Source organism: Dromiciops gliroides, chromosome 1, assembly GCF_019393635.1.
Source record: "Dromiciops gliroides isolate mDroGli1 chromosome 1, mDroGli1.pri, whole genome shotgun sequence".
Classification (NCBI taxonomy): Eukaryota; Metazoa; Chordata; class Mammalia; order Microbiotheria; family Microbiotheriidae; genus Dromiciops; species Dromiciops gliroides.
The window spans coordinates 744,563,358-744,589,838 of record NC_057861.1 but is presented as its reverse complement, the minus strand read 5'-3'; the positions used below and the strand labels follow the sequence as shown (position 1 = coordinate 744,589,838).

The 26,481-nt window shown below is 43.7% G+C and overlaps 1 protein-coding gene across 1 annotated transcript in view; it reads left to right on the top strand.

The window, feature by feature from the left end:
• BMPER (BMP binding endothelial regulator) overlaps nt 1-26,481 on the top strand; it is a 276,741-nt gene that overhangs the window by 28,236 nt on the left and 222,024 nt on the right. The window contains exon 3 of the mRNA XM_043979720.1: nt 16,607-16,706. Within this exon, the coding sequence (XP_043835655.1) occupies nt 16,607-16,706 (100 nt within the window). The remainder of the gene's footprint in view (nt 1-16,606; nt 16,707-26,481) is intronic.

Sequence of the window (26,481 nt, the reverse complement as noted above, 5' to 3'; positions counted from 1 at the left end):
CAGGTGGCTGTAGAACTGCCAGCCTTCTCCACTTCCAGATGTTGAAGGTCACCGGACTGCCCTCACCTGGCTTCTAGTCATGGTAATTTGGCCAGGCCCATGTAGGTGCCAGTGCATGGTGATGACATGAGGGCCTTAGTGATGGCCACAGCCAGTGGGTGGAGCATTGTGCCAGGGCAGAGGTGGCAGTGCTCGAGGCTGGCTGGGTGTGAGCTGGGGCTTATAATTTTAGCCAAAGATGGGGTCATAGAAACCTCAAATCACAATTAATTCTTTATAGTTGTCAGGATCTGTGTGCATGACTTCTCTCTCCTACTAGATTATAAGCTTCTTGAGGGCATTCATCATTGTGGCTCCTTCAGCACTGACCACATAGGAAGTAGTATTTACCACAAAGGTGGTGGAAAATGAGTGACCACTGGTTCTGATGCACCTAAATTCAGCAGTGAAATAGTTAGACAGAAAATTAATTCCAGTAGAAAGAGGTCAAGTTTATAACCAAAGAGCTAAATGCCAAGACTTTATTTTTGTTTGTGTAGCCTCAACACCTAGCATAGTGCCTGGCACGTAGTAGGTGCTTAATCAATGCTTGTTGATGGATTGATTCTTGTCCAAAGGAGGCCAGTGCTCCTTTTCTTATAGCCATCATTTTCCTTTTAGGATTGTATGCCAAGAAGCTGATTTTTACAGTGGGGTCTCTGGGATCAAATATAAAATATTGTCTTCAGCTCTTAAAGCTCTTTGAAACTTGGCCCCTTCCTACCTTTCCCGTCTTTTTGTGGTTTACCCTCCCCCCCTTTCACTCAGTGATCCAGTAACATTGGCCTCTGTGCTATTCTGAACTCAGGATACTCCATCTCCTAAAAGTATCCTGGGGATTGAGATCCTGGGACATGGAGAGACTCCCTCACAGGGATGGCCAATCCCTTCAAGCCAGGAGAGATGGGCAGGCTATCTGGGAGCTTTCTATCCTAATTAATAATTCATATAAAACTAGGTGTTGAGAACTCAGTTATGTTTATCCGGTTAAAGGACCAGATGTGCTATTAGTACCCTCTAAATTTGGGGCATAATCCCCATGCTACCACCTTAGTTAAATGATTTCATAGCGTTCCATGCTGACCAAGTGTTTCTTAAGTAAATCTTTTTATAAGTGTAATTTTTCTTTGTTCTTTATGCAGTTTCTTCTAGGCTGTCTATTATTCCTTCTAATAGCTATTTAATACATATCCTGAATGAAGACTGTTCCTATGTGTTAGTCTGATTTGATTTGGGGCTATCATATGATATTTCTGGTAATATCGACTTTCCATTTTTATCTGGTCTGCTTTCAAGTTTAATTTCTGAACAGCACCCACGCAAATGCAGAACATGTAACCTGTGCTCAATTAAGCGTATTAATTGATGATGATTGAGAGACATTGCTATGCCGAGTGGCTTCTCCAGGTGGGAAAACTAGATGACCTCTTCTAGCTGTTTCTCCACATGCCCTGTGGCCCTTGGGAAGGTCTTGGTGGGAAAGAACCCATTGCTTATGAATGAATTGGACACATGTAAGCTAAGCAGAACTCCCCATTGGGGAGCCCGCTCTGGCTGTCTCTACAGTTCAATGATTTTCCACGCCAGGAAAAGCTCCATATCCTGCCCCCTCCCTTCTTCTAGAAGCTTCAAGGCTTATTGCTTGGGTGAGCAAGATGCCATTTGCAATCAGCATCCTCCCAAATATGACCAGCTAGCTGAAGTCTTTATGGTACCCGATACAATCTATGTACTTTATAGCTATCCTGAGACAGTAAGAGCAAGAGCCAGCTCTGAGACGGTTCTTGATTTCTGCCCCAGAGGACCTTGGGAGTAGTGATGTGACTTCTAGCGGTCGAGGTCTATTATTCACATGAATTTACAAGGGTCTCATTGGTGACCGAAAAGTCACTTTGTCAAAATGACAGATGGCTTGTGAGCTGCTCCCTGATGCTGTTCCTTTCATTCCTCGTCAGCTCCATTTACTTGTCAAGATCAGGTGTTTGTTTAAACTCCCTACAGCGCGGGCAGGGCAGGAGAGTCGGTGAGCAGTTTACTGTTTCACCATCACGAAGCAGGGACCTTCCAGGAGCCAAGAAGAAAGATCGCGGAATCACGGGGCCCTTGATCTAGAGCTCAGTAGGATCCCAGAGGTGATGTCGCCCATTCCCTTCGTTTTACAGCGAGAAAACCAAGGTCCAGATGGCTTAAAGTGTTCTGTCCAAGGTGACGTGTGGGATCGCAGAGGTAGAAAGAGAAGGGGCTTCAGAGATCATCCAGAGGAAACGGAGAAAAGGCACGTGGTTTCTTGATGTGTGGCTGACTCTCCAACGCAGAGAATACGAAAACGGCGTGTTACCTCTCCCCCTCCTCAGGCTGCTGGTGGTTCAGGAAAGACAAGAACAGCGCCGGCCCCGCACCGGACACGTTCGCTGTTCTTTCTTTGGTCAGAGGGCTATTGAATTTTGCGAGTAAATGGGTCTAGGCCGTTCACCAAAGTCTTTTTTAGAGCAAAGTCTTTTTGCATATACAGGATGCCCCCAAAGCTCTGCTGGCTTAAAGCGGCACTCAAACTTTTGAGGCGTCCTGTATAACACTGGCTTGGGGATATGACCAGGCAAAAAAGTCAGAGAGATGCTGTTCACTGATTTTCCGGCGATAATTTCCCAGTTGGAAGTTGCTTTAGTTGGGGGAGGCGAGGTTAGAATAAACCTTTTTTTTTTTCCCCTCTCGCTGTCAATTTAATTCATTTAAGTTCAGCGAACACTAATTAAACACTGTATGTGCCTGGCACTGAAGATACAAAGAAAAAAAAAACAAAGCAGTCCCTGCCTTTAGGGAGCTTTCTTTTTTTTTTTTTTACAGGGTTGGTGGGAACCACGTGTACATAGATTGCTAAGTAAATAGAAAATATACACACTCTAAGTAGAATGTCATCCTAGGCAGAGGGAGTCCTAGCAAGTGAGGGAATCAGGCGTGACCTTTGTCGAGGGAGGCAGTTAAGCGGAGCCTTCAGTGAAGCTAGAGGCTCCAGGAGACTGGAGTGAGGAGAGAGAGCAATCCGGAACTGGGGGCGATCTGTACAAAAGTAGGAGAGGGGGACATCATATATGCGGAACAGCAAGGAAAAAATCATTCCACTAGGAGGAGCTCACGAGGAGGAAGAATGTGTGATCGGCCTGGATCCAGATTGTTGAGGAATCTAAATGTCAAACAGAGGAGGATCTAGTTCTTTCCAAAGATGCTGGGGAGCCATCGAAGCTTCTTGAGCAGGGGAGCAACATGTTAAGGGCCGTGCTGCCAATTAGAAAGCTTTTGTAATTCTCCCAGTAAGGGAAGATGGCGGCCTGAAATACAGAGGCGGAGATAGATTGGACAGCTGTCGTGAGCGTGGCAGGACCTGGATGCTGATGGGTTTCCAGTGAAGTGGGGGAGTGGGGAGTGGAGGAGGATTTGAACCCGAGTGACAGGAACAATAGCTGAGCTCTGGGTAGAAATAGGGAGATGAAGGAAGTTTCTGTGGGGCATCCTGTAGCCCTAATAGGGATTTGAAAATCAAGCTCCAACCCTTTATCTCTACCTCTCTATGTCTGTCTATATTTACATCTTCATATATGTAAATGTATATATGTATATAAAGTTCTATGTGTGTATACTATATTAAAGTGTGTATAATTTAACATGGTAGTAACAAAATCACTCTGTATCACCTCTAGTAGTCAAGATTTGACCTTCAGAACCCAGGCTCACTTTGTCAGGGGGCAGAATCAGGGTGCAGTCCACTCCTTTCCCACTCCTAAATGTGGAGATGTGAAGCCTTTTTGGGTTGGAGAAACAACCTGAGTTATTATTTTGCCAAGTGCTGAAGGGCACTCAGCAGTGTAAAGTAAGCTGAGGGATTGGGTGATACCCAAGGCCATTTTCCCAGGCCACTGCAGGGCTACGCTCTCCCTGACCCCTGATTAGCACCTTCTCCCCCTCCCCCACCCCCCAGATGCATGTGGTCCTCTGCAGCAGCAGCAGCCGAGGCAAACCCAGCTGCCATGATCCAGTTGGGAAGGGGTCTGGCGATGGAGAGATGGGAGGGTGGAGATCGATGGGATGGGGCAGAAGGAGGCACCGAATGCCAATCCGTCTCATGTTTCCACTTATCTGCTTCCTTCACTGGTCATGTTCTCACACCCTCCTATCTCTGACCTGCCTCTGGGGCCCATTAGTCCCAGTGCGGTTGCAATGAACCAATCTCTCTTCTCGAAATGCTCCATCATCACAGGCAACCTCACTGTTGAAACCTGGCGCTGGGTCAGTATCCCAGGCCCAGCTCCGGATCCATTAAAGCAAGAGTGCCCAGCCACAATCCCACCCACATTGCTTTCTTATTTTTATTTTGATTTCTTTGCATATTCTGTGTACAGTTTAATGGGAAAACAGGCAGTTGCTACTTTTCCCCGCCTACTATTTTCTATTTGGTGGTTATTCCCTTTGTATGTTCTCTGCCATCTCACATGTTTTGGTCCTGATTTCAAGATAGGATTAAACAGAACGAGGAGCTGCTGTTTTAATCATCACCTTGTATTTTCGCAGCCGGGGAAACCCTAAGGATTCTTAGTGCTTTGTTCTGAACGTTTCCTTGGGAACAACACCAACACACAAACCAAAACAAAAAAACAAACCAAAACAAAACCCCACCTACTCCTACCCCTATCCCCATCTCCCCCCAAAATGAGAAAGAGAAGACTATCCCTTAATCTCCCCCAAAAGGGCTCTTTTCCTCTTCTCCCCAAATAATTCTTCAAAAATCCCCCTCAAATCTGTTAAAAAAGAAAAGAAAAGAAAAATCCAGGCATTGAAATATAAAAGTGTCCTCTTCTTGATCCCCTCTTGCTTCTCCTGGCACAAGTCATATTTTCAAGGATCCTCTAGCATGAGAGCACTGTCACTTAGTGATGTATTAGGCCAATCCATCATTAGAACATCGTTTCTGTAGAGGTTATGGCTGGTAACAGACGTGAGCAGGGCCAGACAGAGCAGCAGGGGATCCTGCTTGTTTCCCCCCTAACCCCTGCCTTTTTCTTTAATCTGACTCTGTGTTGTGTTGCAGAGAAGTGAATTTCTTCATGGGATATGACTTGTTGCAAAATAATTCGGGGGCCAGTGGGCTTTGTAAAGGCTTTAAAATGGCCTGCCTTCAAGGGTAGCTTAGTTCAGTCTCGACTCTGGGCTCAGCCCAAAGAGGCGGTCTTTGCCCAGGGTCTGGGTCTCGTGGGTAAAGGTTAGCTGAGCAGAGGCAGGAGGAAGGAAGAAGAAAAAAAACAAACCCCACTCTCCAAGATGGAACATAGATGAACATACGTTTCATCTTAGGGGAGACTTTTTCCATGTTAATTCTATGAAATTGTGGCTGGAAGATGTTGACCAGATCTCAAGTTAATTTGAATTCCCATTTGGTGAGCATTTCTAACATGCCTCTAATACTATGCCATGCCTCGGAGGTACAAAGACAAAAACAAAATAGTTCTGCCCTCAGGAAGCTTATATTCTTCTGGGAAAAGCATGCATACGATAATGCCTACACACACCACCACACACACACACACACACACACAGAGATTTATCTGTATATATATATATATGTATGTGTGTGTTTGTATGAACATAGATGATAGAGAAATATAGATAGATGGATGATGGATAGATGGATGATAGACAGACATAGAGGTAGATGATAGATAGATAGATAGATAGATAGATAGATAGATAGATAGATAGATAGATAGATAGATAGATAGATAGATAGATAGATGATAGACAGACAGACAATTTTTTCTTGGGGAGTTGGAGTAGTGTGGTCACAGTATAAATCCTATTCTTTCCAAACCAAAATGAGAAATGAGAGGATGCCTGACAGGAATGATTCTCCCTTGATGAGTTGAAATTCAGAAATAGATGAATTCTTTTAGCAAACTTTCAGCCCAGAGGTAGTACTTTTTCCTCCACTGAAGGAGTTTATTATTGGAAAGAAAATTGATTGTTGTACTTTTCCTCTGCTGAAGCATCCAGTACTTCTCTTCCCTCTCTCATCCTGTGATTTCATCAGTGTGGGAAATCACAGATGTGAACACTCGCTCCACCAATGCAGATTGGCCACTGCTCTGTAGTTTATAGTCTCAGAGAATAGAAATGAAAGGTTAAGTCACTTGCCCTGGCCACAAAGTTAGTGTGTGTCAGGCAGGATTTGCCCCCAGGTCTATTGTCTCCCAGGGTTGGCTTTTTAAGCACTATGACACACAGCCTTTCTTAATCCAGGAAAATTACTGGAAGTGGGAAAATGTGCCAATCTTCAAAAAAAGAAAAGAGAATGGAATTTGTAAACCATAGAGCATGGAACTTCATTTTAATTCCTGGGAAAATTCAAGAATGTATCATTAAAGAGCTGGTTGGTGAACATCTGGGCAGACATCAGAGATCACAGAGACCCAGCCAAGGCTCATGAAGAAGAGATTGTGTTGGTTTTGCCTTAAGTTGTTTGGGGAGAGAATTACTGAACTGGTTAGACAAGAGAATGCTATATGCAGAGTTGTCTGGATTTTAGCAGAGCTTCTTATAGAAGGATCCTGATGAAGGATCACCTCAAGTTCCACCTTCTAGAAGAAGGCTTTCCCAGCCCCTCCTCCCCCAGCTTCTAGTGCTTTCTCCACTCAGATTTCCTTCCATCTTGTATCCATCTTGTACATGCCTGTTTTTTTTTTTTTTTGTCATTTCAATTGTGTTTGGGGTTTTCTTGACAGAGATACTATAGTAGTCTGCCATTTTCTTCTCCAACATACTTACCTACTTAGTTGCCTGCTATTGCCTCCATTCCAATGTGAACTTGTCAAAGACAGGGATGGCTTTTGCCTTTCTTGGTAGCTATCCACAGTGCTTGGGGCATAGAGAGCATTCCACAAATACTGGTTGAGTTACTGACCACGCCTAGTTATGTACACGTTGACTTCCCCTATAGTGGAAGACCATTGAAGGCAAAGGCTATTTTCACTTTTTCTTTGTATCTCTATTCCTTAGCCCAATGTGCAGCGCATAATAGGTGCTTAATACATGCTTGTGGATTGATTGTCAGAAAAATATCTGTGGGTTTTGGTGACTCAATGTGTGTCACTGGTGTGGCGTGGCTGCCAGAAAGGCTAGTGTGTGTGGGCTGGACTGTGAGGGTCTCGGGCTCTATGAATAAGGGTTAGTCGTTCCTTATCTGGGTGGGGCATTCTGTGCTTTTCTGTGCCTTACACCTTGGAAAAAACCTTGATAAACAGGAGCATGTTCACAGGAGGTTTGCTCACTTGGCAAAGGGTGCTGAGTTTGTACCATTTCATTAAGGATTGGTTGGAGCGCCTTGGGATGCTTAGCCTGGAGAAGGGAAGGCTCAAAGTTATCTTCAGGTCCTTGAAGAGCTGTCACATGGAAGAGGGGTTTGGTAAGCTCTGATTGGCCCCAGAGGGCAGAAGTGGATGAAACAGTCAGAAGTGGCAAAGAGGCATATTTGGACTTGACATCAGGGGGAACTTCCTCACCATTAGAGCCATCTAAAATTGGAATGGGCTGCTGCAGGAGGGAATGGATTCCGCTCTCATGGGAGATTTTTAAGGCAATGGTTGGATGAGTCTTTCTTTTCTTTCTTGGCAAAGGAATCCATTTTGGGGATGTGTGGGTAGGACTGAGTGGCCCTTGGGCTCCTTCCAACTCTGAAATTCTGCTGTTTTGTGGAAATCTTACCCCAAATGGAAAGTCTAATTCTCCAAATCAAAAATCTAGCATCGTCACTCTCTGGGCCTCAGTTTTCTGATCTGTAAGATGGAGACAGGGGGCAGCTAGGTGGCACAATGGATAGAGCAGCGGCCCTGGATTCAGGTGGACCTGAGTTCAAATCCGGCCTCAGACACTTGACACTTACTAGCTGTGTGACCCTGGGCAAGTCACTTAACCCCAATTGCCTCACTTAAAAAAAAAGATGGAGATGGACCAGGTATTCTCTGAATTGCCTGCCAGGCCTCAGTCTGTGAAGTGATGATCTTTGTTGTCTCCACTTTCCTTTCTCTCTTGTAGCTGTGATAACTGAGGAAACCCAAGCTTCAATGCTAATGGCTCATCAGAGTGCTATGTGCTATTATCTCATTTGATCCTCACAACAAACCTGTAAGGTCATGCTATTGTTATCCCCACTTTATAGAAGAAGAAACTGAGGCTCATTGGGATCAAATGACTTTCCATTAAGGTCATGAAGGTATTAATTGAGTGGCAATGTTGGGATTCAGAACAAGGGATCAGAAGACACAGTGACTGCCATCTCTCACCCACTATTGCTCCACCCTGCTCTGATCCACGTGGCTCTCCTCTCCAGACCTCCAGGCCCCTTTCCATCTCCCTCAATACATCTATCACCTGGCTCACAGCCTCCTCTTCTATCCCATCCCTTGCTGACTTTGAACACCCAGGCTTTTCAGTTCATTGACTTCTCTAACTTGGTTTGCAGGGTCCGTCAACCTTGCATAAGAGTCGTGATACCTTAGACCCAATGTGCTCTCGTGTGCCAAAATTCTGTCAGCTGCTTCCCTTCCCTTCCAGTCTTCTGTTTGTCTCAGCCATGGTGGTAGAAATGCTATTGATTTCAGAACTTGATGTGTGATGTGAGGAAGAATAGTGATCTGGAAGGAGATGAAGTGACCTTCAAAGAGAAAAGGAAGATGAATCTGGAAGGGAGATGCCCTGAAACAAAAGGCACTCAGAGAACCCATTTTCAAGATAATTCAAAGAGAGAAAGATTCCAAGAGGATGAAAAAGCCCAAGAATGTCACGTTAGGGAGACATCAGCACCTCACAGCATGTCAATTTCTTCATCTTTACCAAGTCCCTATGAATTGAATGGCCGGCTCATGGCTCAAGGGTGCATTTGATAAAAACCACAAGGAGGGAAAAGAACAAATGAGCAGGTTTGTCTCTCACAGCAGGCTACATCTTTGGAAGAAATCACATTTGCTTGGTGCAAATCTAAGGTGCTCTGTGACTTCTAGCTTTTATTGTGATCTTCACAGTCATGTAACTCAAACAGTAGCAAACATCGAATCATACTTAACAAAAAGACTCATTAGAACAAATTGCTGCCTAAGAGCCTCTCACCAAACAAAGGGTTTTCCCACACAGGTGTTGAAATCATGCAGGAGTCTCTGCCAGGTAAAGAAGCTCTGGAGACCTTTCTCAGTGGACTGCAAGCTCACCATGAAACAGGAAAGCTGGAATTGGCACCTGGAAAAGGCAATGGGATCTCTGGCTACCTTACGGGAGACCTAGCCTTCAGGACGAGGGAGGGGACAGCCCTGGCAGGCCACAACTAGAGAATTGTATTCAGTTCTGGTAGCCTATTTTATGAAGGGCATCGGAACTCCAGATGGAGTCCAGCTATCATGAACCAGCACGGTGGAAAGCCGGGAGTCCATTGTGGTTGAAGAAACCGGGGCTGTTTAGCCTGGAGAAGACTCAGGAAGGGTATGAGAGCTAAGTCATTGCAGGGCAGTCACCAGGAAGGCCCCAGAGGGCAGAACCAAGAACAATGAATGGAAGTTAGAGAGAGGTTCATTTAGCCTTTACTCCCTAACCACAGGAGCTATTGCAAAGTGAAACAGGCTGCATCAGGAGCAGGGAATTCCCCTTCACTCAAGGTCTTCAAGGAAAGGGCAGATGGCCACTAGTCTGGAACATGGTAGGTGGATCTTTGCTCAGGCACAAGTCGGACCGGAGGGACCCTGAAGGCCCTTCCAACTTGGACATCCTGTAATGTGACAACATGGATGAAGGCAACCCTCAAAGGTGACACAGTTTGGGTCCGAGGACGCTGCTGGTTCCAGATTACAGTGAGAGCACAAATCCCTCCCACCTCTGGACATGCAAAGTCATGTACCATCTATGTGGTCGCTTTTAGGTAGATTCATTAGCCATAGAGCTGGAAAGGACCTAGCAGCCTCATTTTACAAATGAGGAAACTGAGGCTGAGGGAGGTTAAGTGATTTGCCCAAGGTCAGACAAGTAGCAAGAGTCAGAGGTAGGATTTGAACCCATGTCCTTGGACTTTTGATCCAGTTCTCATTCTGCTGAACCACTCTGACCCCTTTCTTGGATGAGTTTAGTTAAGTTTTTTATGGGAAAATACTATGGGTGGGGGGATAACTCAAGTATAGGGGGAGAAATGTATCAGTTATTAAAAAAAAAACATGAATGAGGGAAAAATCCTGACATCTAACAAACATACTTTGGTGACAAATCACCTTTCTACCCTTGTAAAGCATAAAGGGGGGCATCCACTGGCAGAGGAGTTCGTTTTCCTGGATAGTTAAGGCAGTTCTGGTGGTGTCGCCTTTTGGACAACACCCCAGTCTTTCTATCTGCTGACATTTCTTCCCCCTCACGCTGTCTATCCTATGACCTGACCTCTTTGTTTTCTCTCCAAAGTTTTCTTTGGTTTAATAGCAATAGAGGAAATGTCAGACAATACTTTCCATATTCAATTAAAAAGAAAAAGAAGGAATAGCTATGGAACAATCCTTTGGAAGAATATTGACAGGACCCTGGATGTAAGTAAAGCTGTGCATCCCATTAAGAAGTTCCTTTTCCTTGTTTAGAAATGGTCAGTGGTGGAAGAGACTTGACCCCATGGTCCCTGGGGAAGGGAATTTCTCCCCGAAGGCCGGACTAGTCCAAGAGTCTGCAGCTTTGGCTCCCATAGACCCTGCAGAACAGGTTTCATTTTTGCCACCCAGTGGCCAGCCTCGGACAGAGCAGGCTAGCCGGTGAGGGGAATCCTGGAGGCTTCTGGCTGCTCGTCTGGGGCTGTGGTTTGGCACAAAGCCCCGTGCGGCGTCCGTGCCAGACATTCAGAGATTTTGTTTTCTCCTCCCTGCCCCTCCCCCCTTTCCATGTTGGCACTGTGTTTTCATGTACCACGGGAGGCTACATTTGGGGAACTGATACATTTGCTTCGTGTTCTGGGCCGGCTTTCTGGGGGCAAAGGCACAGTCCTCAAACAGGGGCTGCTTTGATAGAGGGTGACTTATGAACCCGTCTCGGAGATGAGCAAGGCCTGTCCAGGAAGGAAGATAGGAACCATCTACATATTCCCATTGACTGACGGGCCGGCCTGTTGGACTTTGGCAGAAATGCTGATCAGCTCAGACCCTAGTTCTCTGCTTGTTTAGAGAGGGGGAACTCTGTCCTATGTCCCAGGGACTGTTCCAGTACTTTGGGAAGAGAGGGCTTGGAAGTGGGTGTGGGCACCTTGTCCCTCCCCACCCCCCACCTCCACCCTCCACTCTTCAAAAATAGAGGGCTCAGCATTCCTGGCCTTTAAAATCCTAGCCTTTAAAACTTTCCATTTCCTAGTGACTTGTAATGGCCTAGCAAAGCAGCTCATTTGAATTATTCGACTTTTATTATAACGGTTACTCAACATGAGCGGAAGTTCTTATAAAGGCACTAGGCCTCCCTGGGGACCATGGGATCCAGCCACAGCCTTTCCCAGCCTGAGTCTCAGGGGAGGAGACCCAGGCATGGTGAAGTGAAGTCACCCCTAAGCTGGCAGAGTTAAGGAGTGAGAATCACAGACATCTGAGCCGCAGAGAGAAAGTGAGGTACAATAGAAGGAGCCCTGGCTTTGGCATTGAGGGGCCGGGGTTCAAATTCTGCTCCTCCTTCCTATCATGTGTTTCACTTTGGATGAATCACTTACCCTCAGTTTCCTTTTTTTTTTGTAAAAATGAGGGGGTTGAACTAGACTGCCTCTTAGGGCTATTTTAATTCCATGAAGGCTTCATCCCTTTTCTTCCCTCCCCCAAAATGTTCCTTTTAAGCATTAAACCACACTTTAAACCTTAAAGCCTTGCTCCTTTAATTGTTCTTATTTTTATTCGAGATGCCTACATCCTCCCAGGTCAATGGGGGTAGAAATCTCAAATCGCCTTTGCCTCTTTCCTTTCCATAGGGAATTTCCATGGCTAACTAGCTAACCTTAAGCCTCACATGATCATAAAATTAGATCTGGGAGAAAGTTTGGAGGTCACCTGGTCCAACCCACTTATTTTTAGAGAGGAGGAGACTCTGCCCCCGAGAAATGACATCACATAATGTAACAAGTAGAAGAGCAGAAAGTTAAACCTTGGTCCTCAGACTTCAAACCCAGAACCTGTTTCCATGCACGGACCACCCATGCCTGGCATTTTAGCAATTACAGAACCAGGAAGGAACATTATGGGCATCTTTTCCCAAGCCCTTCATTTCACAGATGAAGCAGCTTTGGTCCCAGGATTTACCAAGGTTAGCCAGGTAGGAAGGGGAAGAGATGAAATGAAGATGACAGATGAAGGCATAGGAGTTTCTGTCCACTAGGCCACACTGCTTCCCACTGGACAGTAGCCTGTAAAGGAAGAGGCTGCTGTCCCTATGGGAAAACCAAGGAGAAGGTGTTAATTCATCTCAGTGGCATTTCAGGAGAGAAAAGCATTGGATTTTAAAGGTGGTGGATTTGAGTTCCCTTCTGTAACATGAAGGAATTGGACTACATGGTGTCTGAGGTCCTTATCACCTCTGTATCTATGATCCCCAAGCTCAGCTAAAAGGACAAAGAGGAAACCCCCTGTCACTAGCATTCTCCTATCTCCTTTTCCCATTTCTCCCAAGTCCCGAGGCTCTGACTGTTACTCACATCTGGGCCAAACAGTCATGAGTGAAACCGAACTCAATGCGGTTGGACTTGTCTATATCCCTCTGACACTTCTTGGGAGAACACAAATCCAAGTGTCATCTGAAAACCAACACCACCAGAAAGTAACCTTCCAGTAACATGTAGTTTGTCTTCCTTTGGATGTCTGTGTGTGCACTAAGGCAGGGAACAAATAAATAAATAAATGCATCCAGATGTGACTCCCTGGACCATCTGGTTAAAATAAATTTTGTGTTGAGCTGTAATTACAAGTTATTTATTAGAGATCGAGGGATGCTGTCCTGGATTTTGACTGACTCCCAGCTTTCTAATTTAGAAAATGACTCCTTTATATTTAAGAGCAGTGTGTCTCTTTGGTACTACCAGGTCCCAATGCATGACTTCCCATATTGTCGTGCCCTTCTGACTAGTCAGTCCTGCCCTTGAAAGCTTTTCTGCTCAGGGAGACCTGAGCAAAGCCTCTGATAGTGTTCCCAGGGCTGACATGGAGTTTTTGTATGAGAAGGCCTGAGTGATACTAATCAGATTGGGATTTGGACTGGGCCTGTGATTTTATTGGTGTAGGTAACTCCCACATGAAGAAACTCCTTCAATTGATGCTGATCAGCACCTTCTCTGAAACTTAAGGTCATAGTGAGGTGCCCAGGGTCACACAGACAACTCAGGTCAGAGGAAGGACTGGACCAAAGGTCTTCCTGGCTCTGAAGCCAGCTTCCTATCTTTTGGGCTATGGGTATAATACAAGCTAGCATTTATACATATTTTTGTGTATTTTACATATATTGTCTTATTTGGTCCTTACAACTGCCCCATGAGGCAGGGACTGTCATCATCTCCATTTCATGGATGTGGAAACTGAGGGTAATTGACTTGTCTGGGGGTTACACAGCTCGCAAGTATCTAAGGTGAAATCTGAACTCAGGTCTTCTTGATTCCAAGTATATCATTTTATGCATTGTAACCTCTTTTGTGTCACAGACCTCTTTGGAAGGCTCATGACATCCAAGGAGTTCTCAGAAAAATATTCTTTTAAAACATTCCTAGTTAAAGGTAATTTGTTTGTGTTTATATCTATGTGTATGTGTGTGTATATATACACAAACACATATACATACACACACACATATATATACATAATAAATGCTAAATTCGATTAAGTTGATTTCAATATGGATAGTTAATCAATATCTCCTCTTCATTGTACACCTGGGTGGCAGCAAAAGTCAGAGCTGAGTATCTTAAAAACCAACATGAAATTGAAGGTCAAGATTAGAATTTTAGTACTTGAGCATGTTATGCATACAGTGAAGTGGAGAGACTATTGAGAATACCTGGATTCAAATCCTGTCTGTTAGAATTAGCAACTCTATGAACCATGGGCAAGTGACAACATCTCTGAACCTCAGTTTCCTAATCTGTAAAACAGACCTAAAATGCCTTCACTGTTTACCTCATAGGGCTGTTGTGAGGATTGAAAGATATCATAGGTAAAACACTTTGAAAATTTTGAAACATTTTATACACAGCCATTTAAAATGTCAGCCTCAGACCCCAGGCAAGTGTCTCAGCCTATAATTTGTAGGGAAGGTACGAGGTAGTTGGGTGGCCCCATAGCTAGACCACTGGGCTTGAAGTCAGAAAGACCTGAGTTCAAATCCAGCCTCAAACACTTAGTAGCTGAGTGACCCTGGGCAAGTCACTTAGCCCCTGTCTGCCTCTCAGGTTCCTCATCCATGAATGAAACTTGTAATGACTCTTTCATTTGAGTGTTCTGGGAATCAAATGAGGTGCAGTGATGTTAGATGTGCATGCTATTAGTGCCAGTCATTAATTTTCTCTGCACATACTCAATTTCCTTACTGTTCCTCATGAGATAACATATATTTGTATGCAAATATTGTGTATATACAGACATACACACACACACACACACACACACACATATATATATATATGTGAAAGTAGGGAGGACTTAGTTTATCATCTGAAAGGCTAAAGTACACACACACATATATTATATATTACACACATATATGTATATCTATCTATGTATATATCTATGTGTATGCACACACACTTTAGTCTATTTTATGTGTGTGTATGTGTGTGTGTGTAGCCTTTCAAACAGCAAACTAAATCCTCCCTACTTTCATTGACAGGGATCCTTTAGCACCCTGGGGCTGTCATTCTCTACAAACCTGAGCAATGTGTCTTTGTTTGGTGTGGGGGGTTTTTCCTCTTTTGGAGCCTGTTGAGTCCCATCCTTGCTGGTATTTGGATTGGAACTTTAAACGGCTGGACTGTTGGATTGTCATAGGCAAATATTTTTGTTCTCCTGAGGAAGTCCTGGACCAGTTACTCTAATTGGCAGAAATTCAGATTAAACAAATATTATCATTTCTATAGTCTATTAAAAAGAAATGTTAGCATGGGAGAAGTCACACTCCCCTGGAACCCCGCCCCCCCAATCATTTTATCATGGTCCTGCCTTCCTGCCTTCCTGCCTGCCTGCCTGCCTTCCTCCCTCCCCCCCTCCTTTTTCTTTCTCTTTCTTTCTTTCTTTCTTTCTTTCTTTCTTTCTTTCTTTCTTTCTTTCTTTCTTTCTTTCTTTCTTCCTTCCTTCCTTCCTTCCTTCCTTCCTTCCTTCCTTCCTTCCTTCCTTCCTTCCTTCCTTCCTTCCTTCCTCCCTTCCTCCCTTCCTCCCTCCCTCCCTCCCTCCCTCCCTCTCTCTCTCTCTCTCTCTCTCTCTCTCTCTCTCTCTCTCTCTCTCTCTCTCTCTCTCTCTCTCTCTCTGTCGATGACGTCCAGTTTTCTGTCACTCAGAAGTTTTAAAGACCCAGGATTGTTGGCTCTTCAAGCTGGAAGGGAAGCTGAAGGTCATCTAATCTGACCCTCTCATTCAATGATAAGGAAACCAAGGCACAGGGAAGGGAGCAAGCTTTTATTAAGCACTCACTCTCTCTCAGGTCCTGTGCTAAGCACTCTACAAACATCTCATTGAATTTGGCTCAGAGTATAGGGGCTATTTTAAAAAACAATATTTTGGTTTTTTATGGATGTCTTTTGTTTTTATATCACATTTGTTTCCAATTTTATAACCCCATCCCCTGACACATATTCATGGGCTTTTACCTTAAGATAAAGATTAAAAAATTGTTCAAAAAAAAAAAAGGGGCAGCTAGGTGGCGCAGTGGATAAAGCACCGGTCCTGGATTCAGGAGTACCTGAGTTCAAATCCGGCCTCAGACACTTGACACTTACTAGCTGTGTGACCCTGGGCAAGTCACTTAACCCCCATTGCCCTGGAAAAAAAAATTGTTCAGCAAAGCCATCCAACTGTGTCTGACAGGACACATCATGTTCTGCACCTGTGGGCTCCATCTCTGCAATGAATGAAGGGAACAAGCTTGGCTATTTATGATTACCCAGTGTTCAAATTTATTTATAGATTTTTCCAGTGTCATGATTATAGTCATGATGTATTTTGTTTTCCTGGTTCTGTTTGGTTTACTCTGCATCTGTTCATGTAAGTCTTCCCATGCTTCTCTAAATTCTTCACATTCATCATTTCTTTTGGTGCAGTAATTTTCATTATTCCGTTTGCCAAAATTTGTTTTGCCACTTCCCAATGGATAGGCACCACTTAGTTTCCAGTTCTTGGTTGAAATAGTTTCTTGTCAAGATGATAACAGGGTAGAAGGTGGGACTGAAGGGAGCCCAAATCCCTTCCCTTCCCTCCCCCCACTTCCCACCATGTTTATCTTTGAGAACCTCTAACCATGTTAGAGTTTGACTTTAAATGTCTCCTGTCTTTTTTTTTCTTTTGCCTAGAACAAAGAAGTGACGTGTAAACGAGAGAAGTGCCCACTGTTCTCCAAAGACTGTGCCCTGGTGGTTAAGCAGAGGGGAACCTGCTGTGAACGATGCAAAGGTGCTGGTTTTCTTGGGTCTATTTGTTTGGCCTCTGGGGTCTTTCTTCACCCTTTTCTTCCCTCAGTCCTCTGAAGATGAGTTGGTGGTGGGAATTTGGGAGTGGGACATGGGAAAGGGGGGGTTTCCAGTTTCAAGACTCAATTCTCTCCCCTTATAAATGACTTTGTATTATTCTGTATGGCCCTTGTATTTACTTATCAGCAGTTAGTAGATAGAGCTGGACCTGGAGTTAGGAAGACCTGAGTTCAAATCAGCCCCAGACCCTTACTAGCTGTGTGACCCTAGACAAGTCACTTATCTCAGTTTCCTCATCTATAAATGGAATAATAATAGCATCTACTTTATAGGGTTGTTGTGAGAATCAAATGAGATAATCATTATAAAGTGCTTAGCACAATGCCTGAAATGTTGTAAATGCTATATGAATATTAACTAGTATTATTATTGCATAAAGTTGTGCTTTCACTCTCCTCTCCACCTTTCCCCAAAGTATCATGTGTGGTGACCACTGGTGCTGTATCATTTTTGTCTTTATCCCCACCATCTTGTTCAATGTCTTTTCAAGAGTAGAAGCATAGGGGCAGCTAGGTGGCACAGTGGATAAAGCACTGGCCCTGGATTCAGGAGGACCTGAGTTCAATTCTGGCTTCAAACACTTGACACTTACTTGCTGTGTGACCCTGGGCACATCACTTAATCCTCATTGCCCTGCCAAACAAGCATGGGAAGACTTATGTGAACAGATGCAGGGCAAGACCAAAAAATCCCCAAAGAGTAGAAGCATAACAGATACTTGATGAATTGAACTGAATTGAATTCCCTCATTCCACTCAATCCATCTAATCATTCATTCATTCATTCATTCAATAAACACTTATAAAAGCCTACTATGTGTCAGGCACTATGCTAAGCACTGGAAAAAAACTAAAGATGTTCTTGCCCTCGATGAGCTTATATTCTATTGGGGAAAATGACAAATAGGTGAATAAATACTGGTACAAATTAAATGCCAACAATTTTCCTGGCCAGGATGGGGGCAGGGAGTGGGGAAGAGGGGACCTCTCCACTCTTGCTTGGTTCCTTTCCATTAACCAGTGCTTTCCCCTTGTCTTACCTTCACTCAAAAACTTTAACATCTCCCCGTTTCCTGCCAGTATCAAATCTAGATTCCTCTGCTTGACTCTCAAGGACTTTCATCATCTGACTCTATCCTCTTGATGCCACCTTATTCAACATCTCACCTTTACTCTGGTCCAGCTGGCATTCTCACTGCTTCATTCATGTACATGTGGTACTCATTGCCATCCTTGGGCTTTTGTGGGTGCTTATTTCCCTTGCCTGGAATGTTCTCCTAATTATTAATAATGATGATGATAATCATAATAATAGGCCATTATACAGTGATTTATGGTTTGCAAAGCACTTTAAATTCTTGTTCTCATTTAACCCTCATAATAACTCTGGGAGGAATAGTCATTATCCCCATTTTACGGGTGAGGAAATTGAGGCTAAAACAAGTTCCATGGTTTGTCCATGGTTCAAACAGCTATTGTACATTGGAATGAAGATATGTACTCATGTATATCTCGATTCCAGGACTAGCTCTCTCATACTATTCATTATGTCACTAAAGTTTGGATATAGAGCTCCAGGGGCCAAGGATCTGAGTTCAAATCCTACCTGTCAGTTCCTGGGTGACTTTGGACAAGACACTTCACTATTCTGGGACTCAGTTTTCTCATGTATAAATAAGGCAGTTGGAATCCATGGCTCTAAAGTAGATCTGCTTCTATGATCCTTTAGAATGTTGGACAGTTCACCTGCTCTCTCTAGGTCTTGTTTTTTAATCCATAAAATGAGAGGCCTCAGCCATGTGACTTCTCAGATCTCATATGGCTCTAATTCTATCATCCTATGATCTAAAATCTGCTCCTCATCAAAACCCCTCCATTGTTGTCATTTGAATTCAGTCATTTTAGTTGTGTCCAACTCTCCCTGACCGCAGGTTGGGTTTTCTTGGCAAAGATCCTGGAGTGGTTTGCCATTTCCTTCTCCAGTTCATTTTACAGATGAGGAAACTGAGGCAGACAGGGCAAAGCAGCTCAAACCCTCTCACCATACAGATGAAGAAACAAGCCTGGATAGGTTGGGTGTATTGATAGCCTAAGATTCCAGAACCAGGATTTGAACTCAGGTTTGTGACTCTAAGGAAGCTCTTTACATAAGGCCATCTCTCAGACCTTACTCACTGACTCACATTCCAGAATCCCTTTTCACCCCTCACCATCGCCTTGTCTTGTCTCCCTCACTGTGGTGAATGGAGATCTTCTCTCAGACTGGGTTATAAGCCTTCTCCTGCAGAGACCCTGCTGAATTCCTAGCCTAGTAGGTGGAAATTGTGGAGAGGCAGGTTAAGACTCGATGATGAAAAAGGACATGCTAACAATTAGAGCTGTTTGAGTGTGGAATGAATGGGCTGCCCCTGGAGGGCCTTGGGCTCCCCAATCTGGAGGTCTCCACTGGAGTCTGATGGATGGGAAGTGACTCTTCAGACCTGAGGAAGATCACAATGACTTCTGAGTGGAGAATCGACAGGGGTGGGGAGATGCTGGAGGAGGGGGATCTACCAGCACCTAATATAAGAGTCCAGGAGTGGAGTGATAAGAACCTGTACTAGGGCAGTGGCAGAGTCAGAGGAGAGAAGGGGATTTATTTGAATGCAATGAGTAGAGCGCTGGCCTTGGAATCAGGGAGATCTGAGTTCAAATCCTGATTCACATTCTTACTATTTGTATGATGCCTCCCCCGCCCCATTCCAACTAGATGTAAATTGCAGGGCTTGCAAATCCGTATACTATGCTTTTCCTACCTTTTAGAAAGGACAGTGTTCACACCTATCTTTTCAGTGACTTTGGTATAAGGGGCACATCTGATTGCAACCTTCAGAACAGACCCCCATCTTCATCCTTGCTTCCCTACTCCATAGCTTCGTGCTTGGTATTTTGCCATTGTTCAATTATTTCAGTTGTGTTTGACTCTCCGTGACTCTGTTTGGGGGGTTCTTGGCAGAGATACTGGAGTGGTTTCCCGTTTCCTTCTCCAGTTCATTTTACAGAGTAGGAAACTGAGGGAAACAGGGTGAAGCGACTTGTCCAGGGTCACACAGCTAGTTAGTGTCTGAGACCAGATTTGAATTCTTGGCCCACTGAGCCAGCAGAGGATTTTGGTGCAGTCTCCCAACTTTTCCAGCCTTGTTCTAGTTTCTGGAGATGGGAAGACAATCAATGAAATAGCCCCTTGCCCTCATAGAGCTTATGCTGTAGTGGGAGCGTCCACTATGTCCAAATCATTGCCACTCTCTGGGCCTCAGTTTCCTTATCTGGAAAATAAAGCCATCTTTGGGAACAGTCACTGCCTGGTGAATGGATGGGCTTATTGAACCGTGTTCTCCCAAACTTTGAAAATTGTATCAGTTTAGGGATACAAATGAGATGATGGCAGCAAGCTCTCTCTGTGTCCTCTGCTCTGGGTACCATTCTCTCAAATGAGATACTTGTAAAGTGCTTAGCATGTGCCTGGCACATAGTAGGAGCTCAGTAATGACTTGTTCCCTTTTCCTATTCAGAGCTTCTCAGAAAATCTTTTTCTTCTTCTTGCCCCTTAGACCTTAGGATCCTCTAGCTTCCTTTGCATGGTAAATATGGCAGCCTGAGCTGCAGGGCTTTCCTCTAGGCTATTTCTGAATGCGATGTTTTCTGGGGTCATGGCAACAGGGAAAAATTGCTGGGCTTCCATTTTGAGGGGAAACACATTTAAATACTGCATCATACACTCTGTGATCACCGGGGCACCATTTTACCTCTCTGAGCCTCAGTCTTGCTCATCTGTAAAATGGGCCCAATAATACTTATGGCCTGTGCCTCATGGGACTGTTGTGAGGATCAAAGGAGACAATCACAAAATGTGCTCTGCAGTCCTAAAGTGTGATGGAGATGGGAGGTGCAGTTTTTCCTGCCCTTCCCCTTCTTCCCTTCACTCCTCTCTCCCTCTCAATGTTCATACTTCCTTCCCTTTCCTCCTTCCCTTCCCTTCCCTTCCCCCTTCTATTGTGAAAGCCTTGTGAATCTATAGAAAACCATGCCTTCAAGAAAAAACAACAATGTAAAAGAATTTCTCTCCTTTTCTTTCTTTCCCTGTCTACAATTGATGTGCTAATTAAGGTGTCATAAAATACCGGGCTGATCTGGCTTCCAAGTTAATGTTTAACTATTTAAAAATCTGGTTTATGCCAAGCACTGTGCCAAGTGCTGGGGCTACAAAGAGAAAAGCAAGACAATCCCTGCTCTCAAGGAACCCACATTCTAATGGGAGAAGACAACACAGGGAGGAGGGCTCAGCTGCAGGACAGATGGAAATGTCCCCTGGTCCTTAAAGTGGAATATTGTGTACAGGGACTGTAACAATAACAGTACTTACAGGGACCATGATGATGAAGATGATGAAGCTTTGTTGTGTTTTCTCCTTCCTGCCTTTTACCTTGAGGTAGTATGCTCTTTTCTACCATGAAGAATTATGTGGCAGCAGATGACTTCCACAAATCTTTTAATTTTGTGAAAATGGGTCATTCCCATGGCCATCATCACATGAATATTTTGGAGAGTCTCTTCCTATATTGGTTGGTCAACTCTAACAGATCAGAAGAGAGAAGAGGTGTGGCAGGTTTTCTTCCTCGTCCCCATTTTCATCTTCATCATTCCCATCCAAATGTCTTTTTAATCTTACTGGCTACTTCATTCACAACAACCCTGTGCAGTTAATATCATAGGAATCATCCTCCCTGAGAGGCAGTGTGGTCAAGAGGATGAACAGCTGGCCTTGAAACCAAGAAGTCTTGAAGGATTCAGGTCCTATCTTTGGACATACTGGCTGTGTGACCTCAGACAAGTCATTTAACCACTCAGTGCTCTGGGCAACCAGTGCTAGAAGCCACAGAGGAGGTGACAACCTGCATTGGCAGCAAGAATTTCCTTTACTAGTGATATATTAGGTCCCCCCACTCTTCTCCATGTTATAGACGAGTAATTGAAGAGCAGAGAGATTCAGTTCTGGAATCTAGAGTCAAACCCAGGTCTTTCCTTACTTGGAGTCAAGTGCTCTTCCCATTGCCTCTCATGTCCACCATTAGTGATACTTACGCTTTTCCCCCAGGATATCTGTATTGCAGAGACCATATTTTTTAGGGTCTAGGGTGAAATGAAATACATGATGCCTTATAAATGAACATTGATAGATGGCCAGTTAATATCATCATCTTCTTCTTCTTCTTCTTCTTCTTCTTCTTCTTCTTCTTCTTCTTCTTCTTCTTCTTCTTCTCCTCCTCCTCCTCCTCCTCCTCCTCCTCCTTCCATCCATCCATCCATCCATCTATCCATTCATTCATTCATTCATTCACAATCACCTTCTTTCCCTTATCTTCAGTGGTGTGCTGGACTCAGTTCATTGTTGAATTTTCAGTATGGCCATTTACACTTCAGAAATCAGCAAATCCTGCAAATAAGGGTTTGATTGATTGATTTGTTGATTGTCTAGACTTAAGAAAGGGATGGAGAAAGTGTTACTGGTGCGAATTAAACTTAAACATCTATCCTGCATACAATCCCCCCAGCAGATAAATATTGACCAGCACCCCCTGCTGCTTACCTTTTAGTTTTTTCCTACTTCGCAGTTTTTATGACTATTTCCTCCATGGAAACATCAGAGAGAACACAAGAGGCTGTATAGAGTATTGGAAGGTCTGCTGGACAGAGTGCTAGAAGACCGGTTAGTCCTGAGTATCATACTTATTAGTTGTGCAACTGCCAGTACCTCTTTGATCCTTGTTTTGTTCATCTGTAACATGGGCATGATAATACTCGTGCCATACACTTCACAGAGTTGTTGGGAAGAAAGAACTTCAAAGACTGCAAGGAGCTAGAAGAATGCAGACAAGGAGTGTCATCACTTGTTATTAGAAACACAGACTTTGAGCTCATTAAGTCTAGCTCTCTGATTCACAGATGAAGAAACGGAGGCAGAGCATTTAAATGACTTGCTCAAGGTCACACAGAGCACAGCTAGGATTCCAACTCAGGGCCTCTTAGTCTAAAATTGATACTGCTTCCTTTACGTCTTTCTATGTGGCATCTAACTATACATCAAATTAATGAGAAAAATATAAGCAAGCCACTTTGTAAGCCCTTAAATGCTGGATAAATGTTAGAAATGATTTTTGTTATTAAAACGACGAGGTACTTGGTACAGTGGGAAGACTGTGGACTCTGGAGTCATGAGGCCAGGATTCAAATGGCACCTCTAGTACTTGCTACCTATGTGAACTTGGGCAAGGCCCTAGGCCTCAGTTTCCCTGCCTGTAAAAAGGGAAGAAGGGGTTGAGCTAGATGATCTGTAAGGTTTCTTCTAACTCTGTATCTATGATCCTAAGTTTTGTTTCTCTCCCTGATCCCTAGTTGTCTGAACCACAAGTAGCATGTACAAAATTGCTTGTGAAGAGAATTCTGGGTAGGTCCATTTAATTGTGTGTGCCCCCCCCCCCCCCAGCTCCAGTCATGCTTCTGCCTTCTCTTGTGGGGAGCTTCCTCCTCATACTTTTTTCTCACCTTTAATTAAGCCAACATTGTCGGCTGTGGAAACAAAAGAGAAAACTCAAGGCCTGACCCTGGATCCCTCCCCTCCCCTTGCCCCCGTGCCTACAGAAGAATTAAAGTGGATTTTTTCCAAGCACTGCCATTCAGAAGGCATGCCATGCCTTTGGAATTCTTCCTAGTCTTGTAATGGTTAAAAGCTAACCTTTTGCCTGTTCAGAATAATAGCTGGGCAAAAGATCGCTCTCATTAAAGAAAAAAAAAATCCATATTGTATGATGAAAACCCATGAGCTCATTGGGAGCTCGGCTGCAGACTTGGCAGCTTGTCCAGATTTCCTTGGAAGGGCCGATCACCGTTTAATTTGGGGCTTTCTCATGAACAATAACTTATTTGTTATCTCACTGTTTGTTGTTGCTGAATAACAAATGGGGAAGGTGTGTTTCATGGCTTTATAGGCCAGAATCCACCCTCCCTTGAACGGAGATCAGGCAACATTGGCTACAGTGTCAGTTAGGAAAGATGGCGAGAGAAAAATGGTCTTGCTTTGGTTGGTCTGGTTTATTTTCTACGGTCTTCTCTTTCATATCTCTGTGCAAAGTATCTTTTGTTCTCCTCTGCTTTATGATGTGGTGAGATGCTTTTTTATGGTTTTCCTTTTCATATTTGGAAAAAAACAACACTTTGGTATAAAGGAGCCTTGGGGAAAAATTTAAGGAAAAGTACAAGAAAATGTTTTCTAATTCATTTCCCAAGTCGAGCCACGTATTATACTTAAGGAACTTCCAACAAAACTAGAGCCCTCATCTGTACAAACCTATTGACTGAAGAGCAGGCAGAATATTGATGATGGTAACTGATATGATATTGAACAAGTATTGGGGGAAGGAGGGATTTTAAAGGTTTTTTTGGTTTGTTTTTGCTGAGAAATGAGCACTGGCTTGGGAGGCAGAGGACTTGGGTTCAAATTCTACTTCTGAAACATACTTATCTATGTGACCTTAGACAAGTAATTTTCTCTGTGCCTCAGTTTCCTCAGTGATAAATTGAGGGGGTTGGACTCCATGCCCTTGAGATCTATTTTGCCTCTAAATCTATAATTGCTGGGACCATGGTTGAAAAGTTCCAGAGAATCTGAGAATCCCAGGATCAGAGTTGGAAGGGACCTCAGTGTGATAGCGAAGGGAGATGGATTTGGAACCTGGACCTGGGTTCAAATCCTGACTCTATTTACTGCCTTTGTGATTTGGGTCAGATTGCTTAACTTGTAGGTTTCAGTTTCGTCAACATTTAAATGAAGAGATTAGTCTAGACAATCTCCAAGTTCTTCCATATCTGCAGGAGTCTAATATATCCCTGATCAAGAATTCCTTCTACAATTTTCAGAACCTCAGAATTGCAAAGGACCCCAGAGTCCATAAAAAACCATACCTCCCAAAGCATCTCCCTTATATAACATACCACATCTAGCTTTTGCTAAAAGACCCACAATGATAGGGTACTAACTGCCTCCTAAATCATTCCATTTTACTTTTGTACAAGTACAATCATTAATCCATTTTTCTTTTTATCAAGACTAAATTTACATCCTTGTGATGATCACTCCTTGGTCCTCGTTCTGTCCTCTGGAACCAAGCAGAAAGTCAAATCCCATTTGCTGCCTCTGGGAAAGCCCATCTTTCATGTCCCCCTTTCTAGTCTTTTTATCCTATACTGTTCCTGTGGTGTAGATAACAGAATGGCCATATTCTGGGGAAAGGAGCAGGAGAGGAGAATTTTACTAATGCCTGCCTGTCTCTGACTAGAGGGCAAAGAATCTTGTTTAATCTCTTTGAGACTGAGAGAATGAATTAGCCCAAAAGATCAAATTCTCTACAATGTTGCAATCCAACTTTTTGTTTCTGACTCTGGCCAACAATTAATGCATGCCTTGGATTTACCCCCTACAAAGTGATGGTGCACCCCAATGTCTCTCCCTCCTCCATCTCTATCTTTGTGACATAAAATGTCACACAGTCAGATTCTCAGAGGCTCCACATGATTGGCCTTATGGGCCATTTCAGGAATACTGAGAATTATCTTTTCTTTTGTTCCAATAAATTCATTAGACTCTCACCTACTGATCACTCAACCCCACCCTCAGGAAGCTCACAACTCTTTGGGATGTTAAAATGCAAATTCTCTCGAGGGTATCCTTAGTCATTTATACATTAGTGTGAATGAGTTTTGGAGAAGACTAAGAAAGCAGATAGTATTAGACCCTTTGGGAAAGTGGTTGGGGAAGGGATCCTGCTGCAGGAGTAAGGGGACACAGCATTACTTACTTCACCAGTGTGCCTGGGGTTGGTCCAAAGTATGATGCATGACTGTGAGAGCCCACAGATATTTTTAAAGTATCTCCAGGGGTCAGAGGATCCCTTGCTGGGGGGACGTACCTCACTGAGAGTTCAGGAGAAAATGTTTATTTCCTCTTGAATTTCATCTTTTGAAAGCCTTAAACTGGAAGGTTCTTAGAGGTCTTCAAAGCCTTTTGTAGTTCTAGGTCTAGTCTAGTACCTTCTTTTTACAGATAAGGAAACTGAGACCCAGAGAGGTTAAATCATTCTGAAGCAGCCAGGTGGTGAAATGGATAGAGCACTAGACATAGACTCAGGACAGACCTTAGTTCAAATCTGGCCTCAGTCACTTATTACCTGTGTAACCCTGGATAAGTTACTTAACTAATGTCTGCCTCAGTTTCCTTATCTGTAAAATTGGGATAATAATTGCACTTATTTCCCAGGGTTGTTGCAAGGATCAAATGAGATAACATTTGTAAAGCACTTCCTAAAATCTAAAGCACTATATTAGTTCTAGTTATTGTTATTATTATTAATCATTATTATCCAAGGTCACACAGGGAATAAATAATAGAGCCAGGATTTTGACCCCAAATCTGGTTGCAGTTTTATATGTGTTTGCTAAAGGTCAGAGTATGGACTTATCTATTCTATAAAATTAATTGACTCTAAGCATTTTAGAGGGGGTGGTTCTCTCTCAAGAAAAACAAGACCATTTTTCAAGGGGGATTTGATTTATGAGGTTTTTTCCCCCCATTTCAACTGGAAAACAGTATATAAGAAGTATCATTTC